Source organism: Passer domesticus, chromosome 1 (assembly GCF_036417665.1).
Source record: "Passer domesticus isolate bPasDom1 chromosome 1, bPasDom1.hap1, whole genome shotgun sequence".
Classification (NCBI taxonomy): Eukaryota; Metazoa; Chordata; class Aves; order Passeriformes; family Passeridae; genus Passer; species Passer domesticus.
Window position 1 is genome coordinate 105,691,348 of NC_087474.1, and position 23,173 is coordinate 105,714,520.

At 34.1% G+C, this 23,173-nt stretch overlaps 1 protein-coding gene across 6 annotated transcripts in view; it reads right to left on the reverse strand.

Annotated features, from left to right (window-relative positions):
- The window catches only part of CCDC102B (coiled-coil domain containing 102B), a 156,470-nt gene that overhangs the window by 71,037 nt on the left and 62,260 nt on the right, over positions 1-23,173 (reverse strand). Inside the window, exon 6 of one of the 6 annotated variants that reach the window (XM_064432571.1) lies at positions 8,113-8,973. The exons of the other annotated variants lie outside the window; for them this stretch is intronic. Coding sequence (XP_064288641.1) covers positions 8,896-8,973 — 78 coding nt within the window. The 3' untranslated portion in view covers positions 8,113-8,895. Of the gene's footprint in view, positions 1-8,112; positions 8,974-23,173 lie in introns of those variants that run through there. 6 annotated transcript variants of the gene reach the window in all.

Consider the following 23,173-nt stretch of genomic DNA (forward strand, 5'->3'; position numbering starts at 1 on the left):
TTTCTGAGTTTCAATTCAGTGGTTCATCATCTGTTACATGACAGTAACCTCCATGACCTAAAATATCTCTTAGAAGTTTTTATAACATTTATGTAAAACACAATTTAATAAAATATTTTATTAATCTTACTTTTAATATCTCTCAAAGTTTTTTTCTCTCTTAAATTATTTATCTATTACTCTCTCAAGTAATAGATACTTCATACTGTTTTGAAGGACTGATGGTTCAAGAGTAGGACAATAAATTTTAATTTTGCAGGCAAAGTGACCCTTTGTAAGGGAAGGAATTTTACAAGGAGGATGGCCTTGCTTTATCCATACAACTGCTTTGTTTTAAATCTTCATTCACCTTACCATAAAAATGGTAAAAAATGTAAAAAATGTAAAAAAAACCTCAATTGTATATGTAGAACAGTGCACTATTATTACACACATTTGAATATTGTTTGTTATTGAAACAAAGAAGAAGCTTGATAAACTGTATGCCACACTGACCATACCTTCAAACTATCTACCTTAGAGTGATGTTGAACAGAAAATAAATACATTGAGCCTTTTGGGTTTTTTTGGCTAATATTTGTATTCAAATGTACAGTGTATAAAATTGTAATGGCCTTCAAGTCAACAAAAGACAAAAAATATAATTCTGTAAGAATTTTGCTGTTTGATCCTAGTAGGCTTATTTAGGCAATATTGATCTAAATTTGAGAGACATTATATCCTTAGGTATGAAAGACAATTTTACTTATTTTCAGGGATAAGAGTTAAAAACAGAAACAGTGCCAATTTATCTTTTCACTTATAACAAGATATGACTCTAGAATGCAGACAATTTATTGGTACAATTCCAGGTATCTTTTTATTTTTTTCTTATTTTGCAAGAATAATATTGATCTTAAGAGCTTTGTGAATGGCCAGATATTTAGTCAACCGAATTATTTATAAAAATTATGTCCTCTTAGTAATGTCTAAGATCACTCAATCATTTCTTATCTTTAGATATAATGTTTTAAATTATTTTCATTCTATTAAAATCATGTATGTACAGAGTAAGTTCCTGCTGAATTTGTTATACAGACTCTGTCACCTGGAACCTTGCAGAAAAAAAATTCAGATCTGTTGGGCTGAGAACTTTGTTTCCTTTCAAATAAATGCTAGCATGACACTGTACATTACCTTCTCAGAATTCATGAGCTTTCCCAACCATATCTGTGGTAGACATAATTTTGAATGACATGGAGCTGCTGTCATGTCTGTTCCTCATCAGAACAGCTCACAATCTCATAATTGATGGGTTGAAACTATGCGATAGTTTGGGACAATTTTTACCCATTTGCATGGTATATTAGTGCAGTCCATGATCCTAATAAAAATGAATAAAGAAATAAATTAATTTAATTGTTTAAATATTTTTCATTTTATATAACATTTTAATTTTTTAGATTTAAATTATTTAATTTTATTACTTTCATAGATTTTCTCACTTAAAAGCTATGAAAAACTGCATTTTTTCCCAATGATTAATCAGTCAATTATCCATCTGCATTTTTCCTTTGCATGATGCAGGCCAAAATTATTAATTTTTACTATCTTTTCCTCATTAGGATCCACAAAATCTAGTAACCAGACTGTAATCAAGACCAAAATCTGAAAATTATGAGTCTTGACACTGCCTAATAGGAGTTTCATTAACTCATTTTCAATGAGAAGCTTCAAGGTTTCACCTTGAATGACTTCCCAGAAAAAAAACTGTAGTACAAAACCCATCAAAAAATGTCCTGAATGAAAGAAGATCTGCAAATAAATATTTCTCATGCAATCCACTCTCTTTCTGCAAATTGTTTTTAATATGAAGATCACACCACTTGTATACGCAAATGCATTGTGTGCCTCTCTGGTTCAGATCCTAGTATTCACAAAATGAACCCAAGAGGTTCAACAAGTTCTCCCTGCTAACCAAGCAGGTCTTCCTCTCCTAGAGTCCATGCTGACTACACCCACGTCTTGTCCTTGCCTGGAAGCTGTTTGCTCTGTCACATTTCCAGGGATCAAGATGAGGCTGGCTGGCCTGTAATTCTCTGTGTCCTCTTTCTCACCCTTCCTGAGGATAGAAGATAGTCCAGTCCTTGAGCATCTTTCTCAGCCACCACTGCTTGTCAAAGATAATCAAGTCGCCTTGGCAATGACAGCAACCAGCTCCCTCAGCACTTGTGGGTGCATCCCATCAGAGCCTAGAGGCTTATGCATGTCCAGTTTTCTTATGTATGCCTAGTTTTCTTATGAATTCCCTGATCTGGTCCTCTTCCAACAAGTGTACATTTTTGTTGCTCCAGACTTTTGCCCTGGTCTTCCTAAAAGCTAATCTTGCTAGTAAAGAAGGTGAAGACACTTTTCAAGACCATGGCCTTTTCCATATCCTTTGTCACTGGGGCCCCCACCCCATTCAAATTCTATTTAGTTTTTGTTTTGTCTGCTATGTACTTACAGAAGCTCTTGTCATCCCTGGCCTGATTGAATTACACTTGGTTCTTGGCTTTTCTAGCTGTGTCTCCTCATGCTGAGGTAATGTCTCTGCATCCCTCCCAAATTACCTGTCCTTACTTCCACCCTCTGTAGAATTCCTTTTTGCATTTGAGTGTTACCAGGAGCTCCTTGTTCACCCATGCAGGCCTCCTGGGATTTTTACCCAATTTCCTGCTCAATAGAGTGGACCACTCTGGAGGTCAGAGAAAATCACTGAATATTAATTAACCAGCAGATTTTGGGGTGATTGAAGTTCCTATAAGGACCAGGATCTGGGAGACTGCTTCTAATGTATGTAGAAGTCATTATCCACTCATTCATCTGGTATCCCCAGAGCAAGATTTTAGCCAGTCTCCTTTTACAGCCACGGATTTAATGCTCGTTCTTTTGCTTCTTAGTTGATAGAGTACTCCTTTCTTCTCTATTCCCTACTATCCAGAAAACACTAGTTTTCAAGTGTAAAGAGTCTCATTTTTCACTGGGATTAAACACAGTAAAGATGATAATTAAGCATATTTCCAGCACTTGAAAGACTTTAATAATTTCAACTACTTTTGTGAAACACAAATCTCACTTCATCTGTAAATACAGATTACTGTCAGAAATTACAGGAGATAGGCTTGAAAATCACTCTTGATATTTTCATTCTTAAATTTTTTTTTGTGTTTGGTTGGGGTGTTTTTTTTTTTAAAGTGAATACACAACATGGTAACACAAGGAGTTTTGAAAAACTACAATCCTAAAGTGACTACATGAATAAAATACCCCAATTATTTACTCATTCAGAAAAGAGACTACAAGACAACTCATAGAGTAGAGCCTAAATGAAAATTCCTGCTCACAAAAGAAATGAGTTAATGGAGCATTATCCTACAATTCCCTAAGAGAGTTAAAAAATATAAGTGTTTCTGATTTTATTTATTGAGAGAAAAAAATTATGCATCAAAATTATCTTTGCTTCTAGCCACGTTACAATCAACATTATGTTGTTTTGGGCAGAAAACCTTCTCTTTGTTTATAAATAACTGGTATTGCTTACACCTTATTCATCACACATATTCCAGTTGTATGTGTTTTCATACAGCAAAAAGTTTTGGATGTAAATCTTTAAAAGAGTATCTTTTTATTGTCTCGTGAGAAAAATTTCATTTTCCTAACTCATCATAAAGACTTTCTTCTGAAACCATATGATAGGATTTAAACATTTACAGCCATAGGAAAAAAGAAAACACACTCCATTGTACAGGGATATACTACAATAATGAGCTATTACCTCACTGGAAACAAAGTAATATTACTATTTGCAGCAATATTTACAGCTGTACATAAATGCAATTTCACATACAAAACTTGAGTGCTACATATTGTTAACATGCATTGTAAAATTTATTTGACTTGAGAATAACAAATCTAAAGAAAAAATGAACCTCTTTATCCTTGAAATGGTACACTTTACTATAAACTCACTGTCAATAGTGTTTGGAATCACACTTACTTGCCTTGATCACTTTAATGATGCGTGTCCTAAACAGTGCACCAAATAATGGAAAAATCTGACAGCACATCACATTGTTGCATTAATCTACATAAATCAGTTAATTGAATATTAACTGCATGTCAAATATCCCTTCAAAACCTGCTAGGTTAGGGTATGGCTATATGAATCTACTCCTAAGAGAAGCAGTGAAAATTAATAGGTATCATATAGTAAAATGAAAAGTAGCAGAGTCAGAAAAACTAAGAACTTTTCATTTTCCTATGAGTCATAGAATACAAATAATCACATTGCACATTTCATTTGAATACACAAGATAATCTCCTGACAATGAAACAGAAAACAACAGATTACTTTTGTGGTATGTTAAAGATGTACTGCCTGTACCATTAAGTACAATTCTTCTGTGCAACATATATTAACTGCAAATATGTTGTGGTTAAGAGCTCTATAAAGAAAATTATATTAACATTAGTCTTATCCCTTTATTCCTAACACTCAGATTTAAAGTGAAAACAGGATCTTCATGCTTTTTGCTAAATTACTGATAAACAGCTGTGTTAGGGAAAGGAACGTAAATAAATATGATACTTTAAAAATACAACTTCTCTCTCCTTTTATAGAGTTGGGTTTTTTTAAGCAATATAGGAAAATATATTCTTACAGTACTGTCGGCATTTTTCCCATGTTTTTACTTATTACTCCAGAAAGATCAGAGAAAAGGTTTTTGCTGAGGATCAGGGAATTCAATAGGTAAAACAATATTACAGACTTGAAGTCTGTATTTTCACACTATAAGAAAGGTTCTAGATTGTCCTGGCTTGCAAAATAAGCATGTATTCTATTTTTGCCATCTGTTGGGGGTTAGGCAGTTTTTCTTATCTCTTTCGAGAACAATGACACTGCCATTAAGATAATCTCCTGCTAATGGGCTATTGAATTACTCACTGTGGCTGGTAAAATTAGTTACATCATCCCATTGGGAGATGCTCCACCCAGAGGGAGGAGCCAAGCATCCCTGCCACCATAAAACAAGCATTTCTGAGACCACAGACAGCCTTCTTCGCTGGATTTCTGAGAGGAATCAGGAACCAAGGCCCAGCTGCTCCTTCACCGCATTTTCGGAAGGGATCTACACCCTTCTGCAGATCGCCGCTCCAGGAGGAGCAGCCACCATCTGGCTGGACTGTTATCAACACCCTGACTTCTCAGGGTGTCAGGTTTTTTCTCACTCTGCCAGTGGTTTTTTGCTTGTGCTAAATTACATTGTTGTTTAGGTTTTTTTTCTTCCTAGTAAAAATCGGTTATTACCATTCCCATATCTTTGCCTGAGAGCCCTTTTAATTCTGAAATTGTGATAATTCGGAAGGAGGGGGTTTACCTTTTCCATTTCACAGAAGGCTTTTTGCCTTCCTTCACAGACTCCTGTCTTTTCAAACCAAGACACAGATGAATGGTAGTTTTATTTTAAAAACCCCTTACAGTACTACAAACTGTATATTTTAGAAAAGGCAGTTAAATTATTTTATATTTATTCTTTACATAAACCCCTTCCTGACAGTTCTAGGAAATGTGTCAATTAATTTCAGAATCAAAAAGTCATAGAAGTGCTGAGGCTGGTAGGTACCTCTGGAGAAGGTCTAGTACAGAGGCCTCCAAACACTTTTGATCAGGTACCTTTATCATTAAAATATGTTTTAGCAGGTGTGCTAAATATATGTATTCATTCATAAAATTCTATTGTGCTTTATTGCTGCTGTGCAGACACTATAATAAAGAATATATTAAAAGTTTAAAGACAGCTCCTAATGCATTCTGCAATTGAAGTCTTTTCACTGGAAAGATATCCTTACTGATTGCAGTGATCCTTGTCCTGCTACTCAAAGTTTTATAGGACTTGGAACCTGGGACAGCTAAAGTCACGAGCAGTTGCATCTGTGTACCTAAACTGCAAGCATCCTATTGGGTCACCTATTGAAGCAGTGGTGACGTTCACATTAAGGCTCAGGAAGATCGTGAAAAACTAAGCATTGAGGCAAGTTAGTTCTTCCGGCTTAGGTGAGACAATTGAAGGTTTTACATAGAAATATATAGAGCAAGGATTTGATCTTAAAACAGAAAAAAAAAAAAAAAGCCAAACTAAACCAAACAAAATACCCAAATCCAAAATGCTCAAAACAAGCCTAAAAATAATTTCATTGCCCATCATCCCATATTTTCCTATTATTCCTACCATTTTCTATCTCATTTTCTATCTTCTTTGAAATCTTGTTGCTTGGGTCTGGTCTTTGTGTGGATTTGACAGTCAGAAATTCAATCACAGGAAATGAAAAACCTAACAAAAGCTCAAGGAAAAATGACACATTTTTCGGGATAAGGGAAGAACTTCTTTATTTCACTTCACCTGATTTTTTATGCATTGTGTTTTTTTACAAGGGTCATATTGTTTGATAAGAAAATGTTTATCCCTACACACTTCTACACAAGAATGAAAAGCACAAGGTTAACAGTAGGGAGAGGTCTTCTTTACACTATATCATGAGTATGATTACACAAAGGACTATTATAGGTTTCAAAATAAAGCTTGTGTGTGATTTACCTCTCCCTGCCCCTTTCCATGAATTCAGAGAAGAGCAAACACAGAACTTGCACACATTTATCGATGAAGTGTGATCCTTGAAATGAGGTGCAGTAATGAAAGTCCAGCCATTTTGCAGAGAATGAAAGGCAGCTACTTTCATGGTCTTACTAAGGAGACTTTACTCACAACAACAGTAACAAGTAGAAACTTTTACTCTTAGACTGGTGCAAGAGCATTTATTAAGCAAGATTATTTTCAGAAAGAGGATGGATTTGGAAGAATGAATACCTTGCACATATAGATTTAAAGATAAAGTTTGATTTCTTTCATATAATTTTTCACTTGAGGGAAGTATAAAATGAAGCTTTCATGAGGATCCTATACCTGAATTAAAAAAAAAAAAACAAACCAAAAATAAAACTGCTAAATAATTATTTACAATGAAAGATAATTAACAAAAGTGCCTTGCATCTGCTCAATACCATTTTCTAGATAACTTACTGCATGCCCTTCTTGACAACCATTTTGATTTATAACTCCTTCAGCTCTCCTCAAAGTAAGTGATCATGAGGCTTGAGGAAAAATCAGCTTCTTTTGATTTATAATAACATGACTGCTGAAACTTACTTAAATATATTTTTAAAAGCATTAAGATTTTACCTTAAAACCATGCTGTGCTTTTACAGATTAGCCTGTCATAGTCTCAATTACTTATACAAATACAGACATTTCAAATTTTATATATACATGCACACAGAGGCAGGAAAGCAAATATGAGTATAGAGGAAAGATATAGAAAGAAGAGTATCAGCAATGGATTAGTCTGATCCTTGTCTAAATTCAGATATAAGCCTTGATTAATTTACAATAAATATATAAATTTTCCAAACCTTATAAACCAAGTGCTTCTGATAAAATATGCTACTAGTAACTTCTAATTTGATGTACATCAGCTTTTGAATATTTAACTCCCTAAGATTTCCTGAGAATTATCAGTATTTTAGCTTCAGTTTCAAGATATTTGATTACTTTATTTGTGTGTATCAGTTTTCCTAGTTTTTCTTGATCCTCCACTTTTATTTTGGTGTAAGCATGCTGTAGATTTTGGAGCTACTTTTTACTAAGAACAGAAAACAAACAAAAGTGGAACTCCAAGATCTTATCTAGAGTTATGTCAAGGAATCTGACTACTGCTGGGAAAAAAAAGCATTATAATATTTCCAGTATGTAGTAATATTTCCACCATTGGTAGTTGTTATTCTTTTTAATCCCTATCTGTCCACATTTGCTATATTTAGGGTAAGACTTTCAGAGACACAGACTTTTTAAAGAATTACTAAAAATAGTCTTGCTTTATTTATGCTAATAAAATGATTTTATATTTACAAGTATGTTTTTTATTTTAAATGTAAGCACTGACAGAGGCTGTTTGGGAAAAAAAAAAAAATATATATATATTTAACCTCACCGTGACACTATCACTATTATCTTGTGCTGTCCTACTGATCCTGTGCATAATCTGCTATTTCCTCCTGAGAACTAATGTGATATATTTACATTGAGACAATACCATCCCTCCTGTGTGATAGCTGTTGGCACTCAGTCAGAAATAATTATTTTATTGTATGTGGAAAAATAACAGTATGGTTAATTTAATGTTTCTGGTTTGTAGAGGCAGATAATGGAACCAGCTTTTAAAATTGAAAAAAACAATGTAGCCTATAAATGTGCAAAAGTGACTTAAGAACAAACATTGTGTTTTGATCACATTGGTGTTTGGTACCATTAGACTAAACAGGTGCAGTGCCATTACACTCTGGTGAGAGCAAACAGAAAAAGTGAATGTTATCCTCAGCAACATAGAACATAAATAAAATGGAACTTGATTGGAGGCAAAATCTGAATAAATCTGCCCCATCACCTTCAAAGCTGAACAACTATTATTGACTACCATAGTGTTAATTTCTCTCAGTATTGAAAAAAAGCCAGATTAGTGATTATGTGAAAGAAATGGTCCATATTTCCCATCTTCACCATCTATTACTGTAATTTTCAGCTCCCATAGTTCACAAATGGTCAACAATACGTCAGAATGACATTTGTAATGACTGAACTGAATAAAATTTGTTTTGAGCTAAGTAGTGAACTAATAATTTCTAGACTTTGAACACTCATACCTCATCCGCTATATTGATGTTGCATGTGTGACTTCTTAGATAACAGAAATTTTCAGAGAGACATCCACTTTAGGATGAAATGAACTGTATCTTAGAATAGCCCATTCTGCTAAATTAAGTTAAATGAGTTTCATTATTTGTATCCAAAGTTCCATTTGAAGTCTGAGCTGCATCCATGCAGGCAGGAAAGTTGGAGACTGAAAGAAAGACAAAATGGGTATTTCTATTCAATTAAAAGTAACTGAGAAATACTACCATTATAGTAAATAGTTATTACATAGTAAATGACTTTTTAAAATACAGTCTATTTTTCAGCTAATTGTTGTTACCAGCTCACATCCAGAAGACCAAGGTTATACAACCCACTCCCTTTCAGCTACAGTGTAGAAATATTTACCCTCTTTTAGAGACCACACCCCTATCAGTAATATTAATTATCTACAAACATAAGTTAGAATTCTTCTGCAATTTAGTATTAACAGTGCTTAACTCCCTCCATTCCCTCACAGAGATAAATATATATAGACAATATTGTCTGTAGAAGTGGCCTGGAATACTCTAAGAACTTTGAAATAGGTTACTGAATCTATGACTGTCAAAGCTGACAAGATTTCCTCCAAATACTTGAAAATACTTACATCTGATTCTCTGACAGAACCAGAGCACTTTAGAAATAACAGTGTCTGTAAAAAGTTATGATTCAGTAAAAGCAAAGACTAGAAATTGATTAAATAAAGAACTAGCATACAAAGTTTCAGTTTGTGAATTCTGAATGTTAAAACATGATTTTAAAAAATGTTTTAATTCTCTTACATGTATATATTTTACGTCCTGCAAACTTCTTCAGCTGCTGTAAACACGTGCATTAATATGTCTGTAACTGTTTATCAGTTCTGCATTCTATAGCAATTGATGCAAGAATATCATCTAGATGAGGATAGCTGTTTTTATTTACATGTGGACCTAGAAATTAATGTTGCATAGATGTTTTGAATGCCATGAGGCCTTCAAGGGTCACCAGGAATCAGCAAAATATCAATTCCAGAAGATCACTGATTCTCAGAATAGCAGAAAAATGTGCGCCAGAGACAAAGAAGAATTTCCTTATTATCTGGAGCACAGTGTTTCCTTTTGGGGTGACTGAATAAAAAAATATTCTTCTGATGGTGACCTCTTCTTTGCAAGTCAAGGTGATAAGTGAAGAAATGGGCAAAGTTTAATATTGGCATGAAATGACAACATTTATCCACACTAGAGTGTTTCAGTCCTACAAACACATGGCAAACTAATCTGAAAAGGACAAAAGAGAAATTATTTCTCAACATGTATCTAACTTTCAATCTAGAAATTATAGTAAAACACCTTTCGATCTGTTCAATACCACGAGTTTTACCAATGTTTCATGCAATGCCAAGTATACTGCATGGTCAAGGCACACAAAGTAACTGAAGAAATACTCTTTTACTGCATTCTTTTGTTTCACAAGTGTGGGATTCAATTACATCAATCTAGATTGCGATAATGAGCCATCATGGTGGCCTTAGATTTGTTATCACCTAACATTTTTAAAAACCTTCTGTCAAAGCAAGCTGTCTTTTTACGTAGAGTATTAAAACAGTGAAAAATATGAAAAATTTTATCCTTTTTACCTACCAGAGGGGCCAGCACAAAAGGAATCTGACTATAGATAAGTCATGAGATGCTTAGTGCCATATGTAAAAAATCCAAAACTTTAAAGGAAACAAACATTTCCTTGAAAAAAAACCTGATAACAACAAAACCAACAGGACAGCTGCAAAATAATTTGACTGCTATTTGGACTTATCTCTATCAAAATTCTTCATGGCACAGCTCAGGGTCACAAAGAACTCTGTCTGGGAATGCATGAACGCAAAGATTTGTTTGTGTGCATGTGTGTGTGTCCACACTGTCAGCAAGAGCAGAAGCTATGTGGGAGTAAACCAGCATGGCTTGCATTACAGTATTCACACACCAGAACATGGTAATTTCATTTTGAACTGTGCAATTCTTTGTAAATACAAATCTGTTCATAGATACATTCTACTGATAATTTACTACATTCTTCTGATGATTAATCAATCATTAAAACGTTAAAAATAAGGATAAATAGTTCAGCTCTGATGTATTTAGATGCAGCATTTGGAAATGTTTCTACTACTCCTGACTTTCCCATCTTCTGTAATTCTATCCCATGAAAGAATTTGAAGACAGACTCCAAAATATAATTGTTAATGAAGTTGGTGAGAATTTCAATTTTTATGCAAGTTTGTGAGCTTAATGTATTGAGGCAAAAGTGCTAATTTCTCTCAGGCCGCTTGTACTACAGATAAGGGCACTGGAATATTGAGCTAACAGAGCTTCCCTGAAGAACACTGGGCACAGTTCCTAATCCTGTATAGCATCCACCATCTCTGTCACAGTTGAGATCCCGCTGTGTCTCTGTCTGTCTGATCATTATAATGGTCAGAATATTGATTAAGACATTTTCTTTAAGGGATATCTGACCATGAGTGTAACAATTTTTCCTTGGCCATATTCCATAACTATTTGGAAGACCCCAAGAATTCTGGTAAGAGGAAAAATAAAAAGATAGTTCACTTCTTGAAATTATTTGCTGACACATTTTCATAGCACATTAGTGTGATTTTCACACATTTTTCTCTGGATCCCTGTGATGTTTACCACATCTACTGTCATCCAGTACTGCTCTCAGAAAGATTTTAGCCATGACTGTTGAGGTCAATTGAAAGGAAATGTCCTATTATTTGTCATTCCCCCGAGAAATGTGAAATATCTCAACTTTATTTCTGGAATTCCCTACTAGACCGGCCTCAAGAGTGACACAATTTGTATTGTACCAATACTACCACACCATACCTTGCCTAGCTTCAAGCATGCTGTCAGGATGATGTAAATTTAAAAGCCTGCTGTTAAATATCTCGTGTATAGAGGATACAATCTGCCCTCACAAGAATGTCAGTGCAAATCCAGTACCTACTAGCCTTAGAATTCATACTTCTTCTGCCCAAAGTAGCAGCTTTTAACTAATGCACCTAAAATGCATTAGTAAGTGAAATATTGGTCACATGTTCAGTCAGATTGCACCAGAAGAAAATATTTCTTTCATCTGTGATGATTTTATATGCAGATGAAAAAGAAATGGCTATATTCTCCATCAAATTTACTGTCTCCTTGGGTTACAATGCTGCCAGATTTTGGTGCATTGCGACTGCAGATGAAAAAAAAAAGGTGAAAAAAAATTAACTCTTCAGAAACAGAACAAAATTTTAAGGCCTTGTCTGTCGAGAACATAAAACTATTTCAGTTTTTCCTGATAACCAATATCATTAGTTGGTTTCCAGAAAGTTTTCTGGAAGACATCACTTACTTTACACCCACTACCTGGTGAATTCTTTAAGAGGGTCACCAAAATGGCTCTGAAGTGACTGGTATGGTACTTGTCTACTTCACAGTAGAGCAAATACTTCTGAATCCTTAAACAAGATTCCCTAGGGAAAGAATCTGCAGCAGTTTGTACTTAAGGCATCAGTGCTCTGTGGATGATCTGAAGGGCTCATATGCCCTGCTAAATTTGCTGGGCAATGGCTCTGTCAAATAATTAGCGAGGAGCAGGGGCTGGGGTAGATGGTAGTGCAAGATGGGGCAACTCATTGCTAACTTAAGATATGAGGTCAGGCCTAGGAAGTCCTGTGGGATTTGGAATATAACTCATTTTAGCCTCACGGGTAATGTGGTAGCAGAGAGTGGAGACTATGGATATTAGAAACATATCTCTGCCTCTTAGTGTCCCAAGCTGACAAAGAGACAGATATTGCTGAATTTCCTAAGTGTCACTGCTGCTAATGTTTCCCACTTATGGAAAATATTACCCAGCCAACCACTGATGGTTGAACATAAAAATCTGATGAGTAGGAAGTTCCACCTGAACACAAGGAAGAACTTGACTGTTGGTCAAACACTGGAACAAACTGTCCAGAGAGGTTGTGGAGTCTCCCTCACTGGAGATGTTCTAGACACATATGGATGCAATTCTGTGCCATGTGTTCTAGGATGACCCTGACTCAGAAGATTTGACTGGATGATGCAACTGTGCCCCCTTCCAACCTTACCCATTCTGAGATTCTGTCATCTGTTAAAGTGTCCAATCAGCTTTCCTATTGGCTGTTTCAGCAACCAATTAGGAATTAAGAAGTTTTTAATTAGAAGTTTTCTATCCTTCACTTTTCACTGTTCCTTGTGGTTATAAATTCAGTGCATACAGAAACTTTAATAAAGCCTAGAAGTTCAAGCTTACTTTTTTTCATTAGCTTCTCTAACACTTCATATCTTACAAAATAGGGATCTGACTTTTAGGATATTTCCATGTTCATTGAGCTGTAATATTTTAAGACATGGGGTTTATTACTTTACTTCTGTAAATGATTGCCTAATACCCAAAGAGGCCGTACAGAAAGTACCCAAGCTAATATAGCGATAGTCTACAAACACTTCTGTTTTATTGCCTTAAAAACAGATAGTAAATGGATTTTCCTATATTAGTATCCTGAGATCATCCTCTCTGGACAAAATTAACTGCTGAGAATAATATTGCAACTACTCAATTTTGCACTTTTAAATGAAATTTTTTTCAACTTTCACTTTGAGTTAAATAAATGATTGATCTATTTAATCTTGAACAGTTTATTTACTGCTTTGATCTTCATGATATTTCACTCAATGTCACAGGAATATGTGTATACTCTTTAGCAAATATTATTTTTTAATTCACTCTCCTACCCCCCTTTGATGTGGATACTAGCATGTAGCCTCAACCTTGACTGTGTATAGTGGACTAATCAGAAAAAAATTCTTATAATAATAAATGTTCATAAAGCATGAAATTTTCCTGTTCAGACTGAAAATTTCCTGAATGCAAAGGACTAAGGAGAATAATGAAAAATTAATATACAGAGTCTGGAAACTAAAATATTGATTGATAAGGGGAGAAAGAGAAGATCTTGAATATCCAAATAACAGTGGAGGTGAAGTGAGGAGAAGAAAAAGGAACATAAAAACAGTGACTGTAGTTCCAAATATAAGATGCCAAATGAAATTTGAAAGTGGAGAAGAATAAAGCTGTATTTCATGGCACCATGTACCTCTGGATAGCAAGTAGGGAAACAGAATCTCATGGGATACGAAACGTGATGATCTGAAGGACCACAGATATTTTATGGGAGGCAGAAGAGGAAGAAGATGGTCACTAAACTGGAGGGACAATGAAATTGTATCATGAGATCATACTTCCATTAGAGGCAATAAATTCTGCATCTATTCAATCTATTTTATCACACTAAGGAAAGCTTGAACATGCATGTCCTTTGGAAGGCAGGAAAGGTAAGAAATGAGTAGCAGTCACACTGCTTATGTTAGATTCTTTGTGGTTTTTGATACACGGTAACTTCTGTCACACTCTGATGCCCTGCACCTAACACCATGGTATGAGGTCAGGTCTTTAGGAAGACGTTTGCTAATGTAGCAATTGATTACAAAAGCCTTTGTAACCATTTTCTGTCCTTATGTTTGGCTAGTTACAATAAACAAACCCATCGAGTTGCACAAATTAGTTTTCCTTTAGTTTTCTAAAGTACAACATAAAATATTACATAGTACATTATGCATAAAAGTTTAACATAATGTTCATGGAAGTTCCGAGTGTAGAGAAATTAATGACTATCAAACTAGTTAATACAGAAGATATGTTTGTTTTAGAGGAAAATAAAAGCACAGAAATATTTCCATCACTGTTATAAATTTTCATCAGTTTATTAAATCTTTTATTATGCCTAGAGATTCCCCAGCAATCTGAAATGAAATGGCCTACCTCTGAGGTGCTATTAGGATAAGAATAACTTACAGAATAAGCTTTACAAGACACGTAGAATCAATCATTTTTACTATTATAACCAAGACAAATTCCCATTAGAAACTATGCTGCACTTACAAGCATCTATTTAAAATTTTTATATACTTGGTGCACCCAACATAGCAGCACTGTGTCTCAAATTACTTTTGTAAATCTAATTGATTTAATAAATTCACACTTAAATTGCTATTCAATTACTTACTCTTCTCTCCAGCAATTTTACAATCTTGAGCATATAGCAGAACGAGAACATAATTAAAGGGCTTATTCATTAAAGAAATTCTTCTCTGCTGGTAGATTACCTGGGTTTTTTTCTCAAGATATTGAAGCTAAAGCACTTCTCTGCAAAAAGGTTAGCATGGAAAATTGAAACATTATAAATATTTGGTACCACACAGAAGGAGACATGCCTTATCATGTAGTGAATATTAGTGAATATAGAGAATTTTTATGTACCTCATATGATCATATAATACAGAAATATTCCTAATGCTTATTAAGTATTTATCTGTTGTCAGCTAGATTTATATACATTTTTCTGATTTTTAAAAAAATAACTTAAAGTTTCAAAAAGGCACCAGCTTTCATATAATTGCATATATGAATGATGTGTAGTTAAAATCAACCTGAAAACTCCCTTTCCATGTATGAAGACAGATAAAAGGCAAAGATACTCACAGCCAATTATGTGACACAGGTAAATTGCTTTAAATCCAAACAAATCAGAGGACAACCTCTTGGCAGAGATCACAACACAATGAAAAATATTAGTATGAAAGTACATAGAGGGACTGAATGTTAGTGTTTTAAATTTCTCTCCAGAACTATGGACCCACAATACTAGAGCCTTTATGAGGAATTGTTTTTGCTCGTAACAAGCTAAAAAAGAAGGAAAGTATCATCTGTTGTGATTGATGAGAAATTTGAAACAGGGTACTACTACCTGTCTTCTTCAAGTCTGTACAAAACCGAACATACAGCACAGATCAATTAATCTTTAGAACAGTGCTTTAATCAAGACAACCACATCCTCTTTTCTATATATATCAAGAAACTGGTTTCAGCTTGAAGCTGCAATAAATCTTGCTAAAGTGAGATGTTACTCCTGTGAGCACAGACAGATTGTCTTTTCCCCACAAGCAAACAGTCTGCTTGCTCTGCATTTCCAACTTCCTACTTAGCATTGCTTAGAGTGGTTTCCCAAAAAAAAGCTCTTCTATCTAGAGTAAATGTGGAGAGGGAATACTGCCACTACTTATGCCTGGGGGCAAAACAAAGTATTCCAAAGAACAGCTTGACTCTGCTGATAGGCAGTGGATAAGCTAATTCAACTTTCTCCCCACCTTTGCACTCTTCAAGAAAGTCTGTGTATTATATGTTGTGCTCTTATAGATGTCCCTATACAAATAAAGCCAGGATACTGCTTTCTGCATTTGACTTTCTCTATTTTCCTATGGCACTTAAAAAATTCAGTTAAATTCAGAAAGAGTGAATCAAAACAACCCTACATATGGAATGTGACTTTTAATATACAAAAGTTACACTCATGGATTTCCATATGCCCTGAACTAGAATACTCAGCCTCTTAAATACGATCAATAGAAAATAAAATGAGCTCAAAAACAATTCTACAAATTTACAATTGTACTGTTTGCAATTTTAATAGTGAAATACAAACTAGTAAAAAATTACAGAAGTTTGTTTAGAGCTCTCCAAAGACCTTTCAGCTCTCTAAGATAGCATATATTAATTCTCCAGTTACCATATATCCTAGTTTGTTTAAGCTAGGAAAAATAAAAATTAAAGCAAATGTGGCTTTTGCCTAAATAAAACTGCTTAAGAGTATTAAGTCCTCTTTGGTTTACAATCACTTCACAAACTATACAGACACCTACAAGAAGTCTGGATTTCAGGCTAGTAACAGATTTAATGCTACAGTATCTAATCTGGGATTTTGGCCAGAATTGTGTGTTTGAATCATACCTGACATCTGCACAAAGCTTTTATATCACAAATCTACTTTGAAAAAGGATGGGTTCAGGAGTTTCATATGTTCTAATGAGGAAAAGGTTTACTTACTTTGATATTATCATTTACTTTGACATTTTGATGCACCAGCACTTTTTCTTTTCCAGACCAAAAAAATGCAAATTTTTTATGTTCTTATCTGACTGTTGGAAAAATCTTGCAAAAGGTTTACCAAAGCTGTCAGCAATGATGGCTCCATTCTACAAAATTGTATCTGGATTTTACCCAAGCATCCCCTTTATGCATCTGAAGAGCTTGCAATGAAATTTGGTCTACCTGTAGATGGGATACAATACATCAGAGTTTTCTTTGTTTTCTTGCAGTTCTTTATTGCTAACACAACAATACAATTGACATAAAACCATATATTTTTAGATAAAACTTCAGAAATTCAGGCAAAAAAGCATAAATATGCTGGCACTTTTGCATGAAATCTTTCGTCCAGAAAAAAAAAAAAAAAGGAAAATGTTTTGTATAACAATTTAGTGGTTTTTAATTTTTTTTTTCACTTATCTAAGAAAAATGGGTTTACTATCTGGAATAAAACATGATGTCACCTACATTTACAAATATATTTTTGTTACCCATGTCTCAAAACCATTTAAAAAACAGAAAATGAATTGTTCAAAATGTTAAGGAGGAATATATTGGAAAAAAAATTCTGAAAACACTAATATCTTGTTAATCTCTGAGATATTTCATCCTCTTTTCCTACCACCTCAATGAACAGAAATTATTTAGGTATTGTGAAGATGACAAATTCCTGTTTTGAATAAGTAAAAAATGGAGGGAATTATAAAATTCTGAAAAAGCTACCCACAATTTTTCATTTTAGAACACAGAACTGCAACTTATATAGAGAATAAGAATGCAGTTCCTTATCAAAGAGAACCATTTAGCTAGGACTCAAACTGCTAAGTCATTTTAGGTCAAAGCAAAACATTTTAATCATCACTCAACAAATTGATTAGCAGTCAGGAGTGACTGAGAAACTCAGTGATCTTTTTGCCTGAAACACCGTTTAGTAATTGGACTCCCTCTTATTTTACAAATCTCATCAATCATGAGAACCATGGTGAAATCTCAGTTTAATTTCTTCTCACATAAGAAGTATTGCACCATATATTCCATTGAGCTTCTGCCAAGTAAACCTGGCCGTGTGCAAACATAAATGCACCAGCAGAAAAGAGCAAGATATAAACCAATAGCCAGAGCCTGAATACCCAGCAATCCACACTTCAAGCCAGTTTTTAGCCCCTGCTTACCCCATTGAAAAAGGACAGATCACCAAATGGAAGGAAAAATACCTGCTGTTAAGTTTGAGGTTGATCAAGTGCAAAGCTCAGCCTTTCTGAAGTTAATGATTGCTGCTGCAGTTTGCAGTTTTGTCAGCAATATCTCATCTTTGATTGTTTCTATGGTAATCATGGAAATGGTGGTGATAGAGCAGCACGGAACCATTTATCTTCCTTCAGGATAGCCACTGTTAGCTAATCAGCAGTAGCCCTGCTGCTATTTGTCAATAACCAGAAATGTAGTTGTGCCCAAGCTGCCTGAGACACCTGTTAGTAGGGCAATACTTCAAGTTTCCACAACTCTAACTATTTTATCTTTCATTTTTCTAATCAACAGTTTGTTGGCAGATTGCTTTGAAAGGCACCTGAAAATGTCTGCACTCTCTGAACTATATCTAAGCTGAATACAAAAGGAAGATGATGTCACTACTCTCTCCACATTTCTTTTAAAATTATTGTTGTATTAAAATTGATAGATTCTCCATGTTCTTTGATTTTAGAAGCTGTACTTTGATCTGGAATATTCTAAAATATGAACAATATATTATTAATAACAAAATAGATTAAATTAATATCCGACTTTGGAGTTTCATAGTTTATATGAGAAAAACCAAAATATTCAGAATGCAGAAAAATTCAATTACTGATGTTAATTCAAAGACTCACTTAATTTTTCAGCTTCATTTCCTTTTGTTTAAATTGCAGTCATTGCCACTTTATCAAGGTTTTTATATTCTCAGCATGATCAATATGCAGAAACGAAATGAACTCTGTATTTTTTTACAATTTAAACCCTACAGTTTTGCAGCTTTATCAATACTTCAATTATTTTTATAACTCACTTGATGTAAAGATTGTTTTCAAATCAAAACAATCAAAATGAGGAGACATCTTTGCAAATAAGATTACTTTAACAATCAAGGTATTAAAAATTGCCTCTCTGCCTAGGAGAACCGTCAGTGGAAGCTAGCTAGGCAAAACCAAAATATAGTAATTTCAGAACCTATTATATTTGGATAGTGGGGGATTTCCTGATAATTCTTAATAAAATGTTATTCAGGGACACTTTGATTTCTTAAGGAAAAAAAGTCATTGAAAATCTAGAAACTCTAAGTTTCCTGTATTGAAATACAGCAAGCTAAATTTAAGTTTTACTGAATATAACCAGCATGATTAAAGTTTTAAAGTAAAAATACTTCCATTTTTTCTTTGGTAGAACATATATGTACATATACATATACATATGGCAGTTACATAAAATATCCTCTGTTCTGTCAAAACTATTGAGTTTTTATAGCAGCACTCACAAAATAAACATGGAGATTAAAAAATTTCCCCATCATTAAAGCAATTGTAGCACTACCTAAAACTATCTACACATCCAGAAGTTTAATGCTTAAAAATTCACTACCTTGCAGAGACCTTCTGATTATTGCAGTTACTGACAGTACAGTATATCAAAACCAAAGCAAGCCAAGAATATTTCTTTCACTTTTATTCATATTTCATTCATAGTCATCTCTTTATAATTTTTTTTTTACTTTTGAATGATTTCTCAGCTACAGTTGGCAGATTGTGTAAATATAAATCAATATTAACGTCCCAATATTAATATCCCTAAAACACAGAGAACTAAGTGTAATATCAAAGCTAAGCTTTGTTTGTATGGATATTGTCTTTATTCACATATTATACCATCGAGTTACAATAGATACAGGAAACACCTTGCTTAAATTATTTAGCACTAGTCATCTAATATACTAATGTTGAATATTACTAATTACTGATTAAGATCAACTACTGAGTAACTATTAATCAAATATTTTATCTTCTACATGTTTCTCTTAGGTATATTGCATTCATAAACAAATTTTGGAAGATTGAAATTTTTGACCTTGCAGTTAATTTTATGAGATAAAAAATATCTAATCACCAGAATTTGAGGTCACACAAAATACAAAGTTGTGCTGAATGAATGCTGTGCTAGAGACAGAGCAAGCAGTCTGTATTGATCCTTCAGGCCATTCATGAACTTTCACAGAAATACATGTAATTAGGACCTACATGTTGGTCAGGTTTAATCCAGCACTTTTTTCCCAAATGAACAGCTCATTAACAATTGACAAGTAATGATATGCAAAAGGCAGAAGCTTTCAGGAGCACTTCCTGCAATAAGATCATTACACAGGGGAGGCAAAGGAGATGAACCACTACAGAGCTCACCTAGCAGTTCTCCTCTTCAACTTCTCATAGTTCCAGAAGCTTGGAAACATCTCTGCAATATGGTTATGTCTTTCAAAATTATACACAATATGTTATGCCATATTTATGCCATGCAGACACTTGTGGCAAATACTGTTGTGACCTATTTCCAGTGCCCCCTGTTGAGGACTATCATTGTTTTTATGCTTGATCAGGAGCAAAAAAACAACAGTGAACTTTTAGAGCACCGTAATAAAAAAAAAAATATAAAAAAATAAAAGCACTGCAAATAGTCTATATATTGACGTAACTTATGTGTATTCCACTCACAAAGATTGAAAATTCTCCAGGGCAGGTATAAAATATAGCATACATCCAAACCTTCCATCCTTATTGACTGTCAGTTAACTAAACACAGTAAATAAAAATCTCATATCATCATATAATTCACTGCTCTAAAGGCACTGAAAATTTTCCTTAAGTTATTACTAATCAATTTTAATAATTGCTTCTTCTAATTCCCAGAGGTGTTTTCAACATCATTAACAGATATGTCAAAAAGACCAACAAAAATCAGTAAGCAGGAAGATTACTCAGTATGATTGTCTGTCCACAAAGGAGTGTTACCACTCTTCTATGCATAAAATAAAATTACTGAGCAGATCCATGTACCTTTAATCTGAGGCAAAAGGCTGTTGCCTGTATTAATTTTATTTTAGCAAATACATCCACATGAGGATTGACTTCAAACTAAGATATTCCTAGCTTTACTTGTGACTCTTACTAAAAAAGGGCAGGTCTCCACAGATTTAAAATGCCAAATAAGAAATTCTGCTTAACCAGCATGAAGTATAACCTAACAATAGCCTTACACTTCTACCACGTTTACTGATACAAATATTGAAAAATTACAAGTCCCTTTTCAGATGTTGCAAAACTGACAATCATGTTTCATTTAACTTTTTCAGGTCTGTTGGAAGAATTGTCAGAGGAAGAAACAACAACAATTCTTATACAATCCTTCAATACACGGAAATAGAAAATAAAATTCAACAGTTAATGTAGCTTTATAAGACTGCAGTACAGACATTTTTGGTGTACACACCTGCAAATTTGAACATGCAGAATCCATCATATATAACCTAAGTCACAGCATCACCTTAGTTTTTTTGTACCCACAGCAGTTTGATGCATCAAGCCCCAAGATTTTCAAAGTAAAATATTTATTGTCCTCTCTATTCAGAGGACATAAATAACTTTCAATTTATTGAGTAAAAAATTACTGAATTTTAATGAATTGGAAAGAGAAACTGGGGAAAGGAGTTGCAATTTCTAGAACTGTTCTGTACAGAAATAGTGGGAAAAAATAATTCAAAGATAAATTTTACATCTAATAGTGTATATACTCTGAAATTATATCCTTCTTGTCTTATTTTTTCTCATATTTGTCTCTTAAAAACATTGCTCAAAGGTTTAAATCCATTCAAATCCATAGGAATAGAGCCAAAATTAGTAGGCAAGTCTTCTTCCTAAAAGTTTTTCTTTGTTTTCCACATATACCAATGAGCACTTTTAGACTTTCAAGACAAACTTGTCCCTTTGAGTTTTTTCTACAACCTCAGTCACAACAAATTCCTTTTCAAGCAGTATCTTTGCAATATCTTAGGAAATTAGTTATCTGTGGCCAGATGAACCTTTGCTTGTATTCCCAAGTCAATTACTTTTTCTTACGGGTATCAGCTGAACCACTTCACAACTTTTATCGGTCTCCATGTGATCAGACTCTGCTGGGATGCATTATAAATAGTGAAGTATGGATTTAAACAAGATACCTTCTAAAGAATCCATTGACCTCTGGCCATTCAATTATAGAGATTTACAGCACTGTAGCAAAGTTTTTTTTGTTTAAGACTCCATGTTCCTCAGGCAGTAGAATTTTGAGAAACAGGAGTGTAAGACAAAGTACATAAAAACAACTGAATGTTATCACACTCTGAAAGAAAGCATGTTAGACCAAAGGAAGAGATAAGTTTTTTTTGTTTTACTATTGGATGGGAACTGGAAAAGCAAAATGAGAGAATGACAAGCTGTTCCACTGAAGCTGTTTAGTTCCATAATATATCTCTGATGACATCACTGTCTATCAGTCTCCTTTAATGAAAAGTTTAAAAAGGAGAAATGGTCATTGAGTAAGGCTGTAGAACCTCAAACCTTGCATATTCTAAAGAACAGGAGCAAGGATAAGCTCATAGGGTTCCTTCTGGTACTCCATATTGAGTTACATTTCACTTTCCATTGTTCAAAGATTAAATTTTTATTAGTCTTTTTCTCATAAATACTTTTAATTTATTAACAGCAAATCTGATGTCTGATGTAACTTGATTTGTAACATTTCACAGTTTCACAGAATCACTAGGTTGCAAGAGATCTTTAAGATCATTGAATCCAACCCAGGTAAATACAGTTAAATTACAGTGTATCTTTACTATAGCTACCTATCAGAGGATCAACAAGTAGCTTTCCAGCTAATTTCATTTATTAGCCTTAGAAGCAGAACCACCCATCCCTCAAAACCACATGAAAAACCCCTAATCCAAACAAGAGATCAAACCCCAAATTTAAAAATCCATATGGCAAAGGGTGTCTACATGGAATATATCTCAAAATTGAAACTGAGAGTGTGGTGGTGATGCCAGTCCATGTAGCAATTTGACCTTACTCATGGAAGGCCACAGAGTGTCTATTAACTCAGCAGTGCAACATCTCATGTCTTGTCTTGACCAGAGTTGAGTTTAGCAATGTGAATATGATTTATGGCAAAGGTCTGACAAATCTATAAAGCTGAGAAGTAGCAGACATTACCCCTACAGGTTACACTGGGGTTGGAGGAGGCTACCACAGAAGGTGAACTGATATTTGCAAACT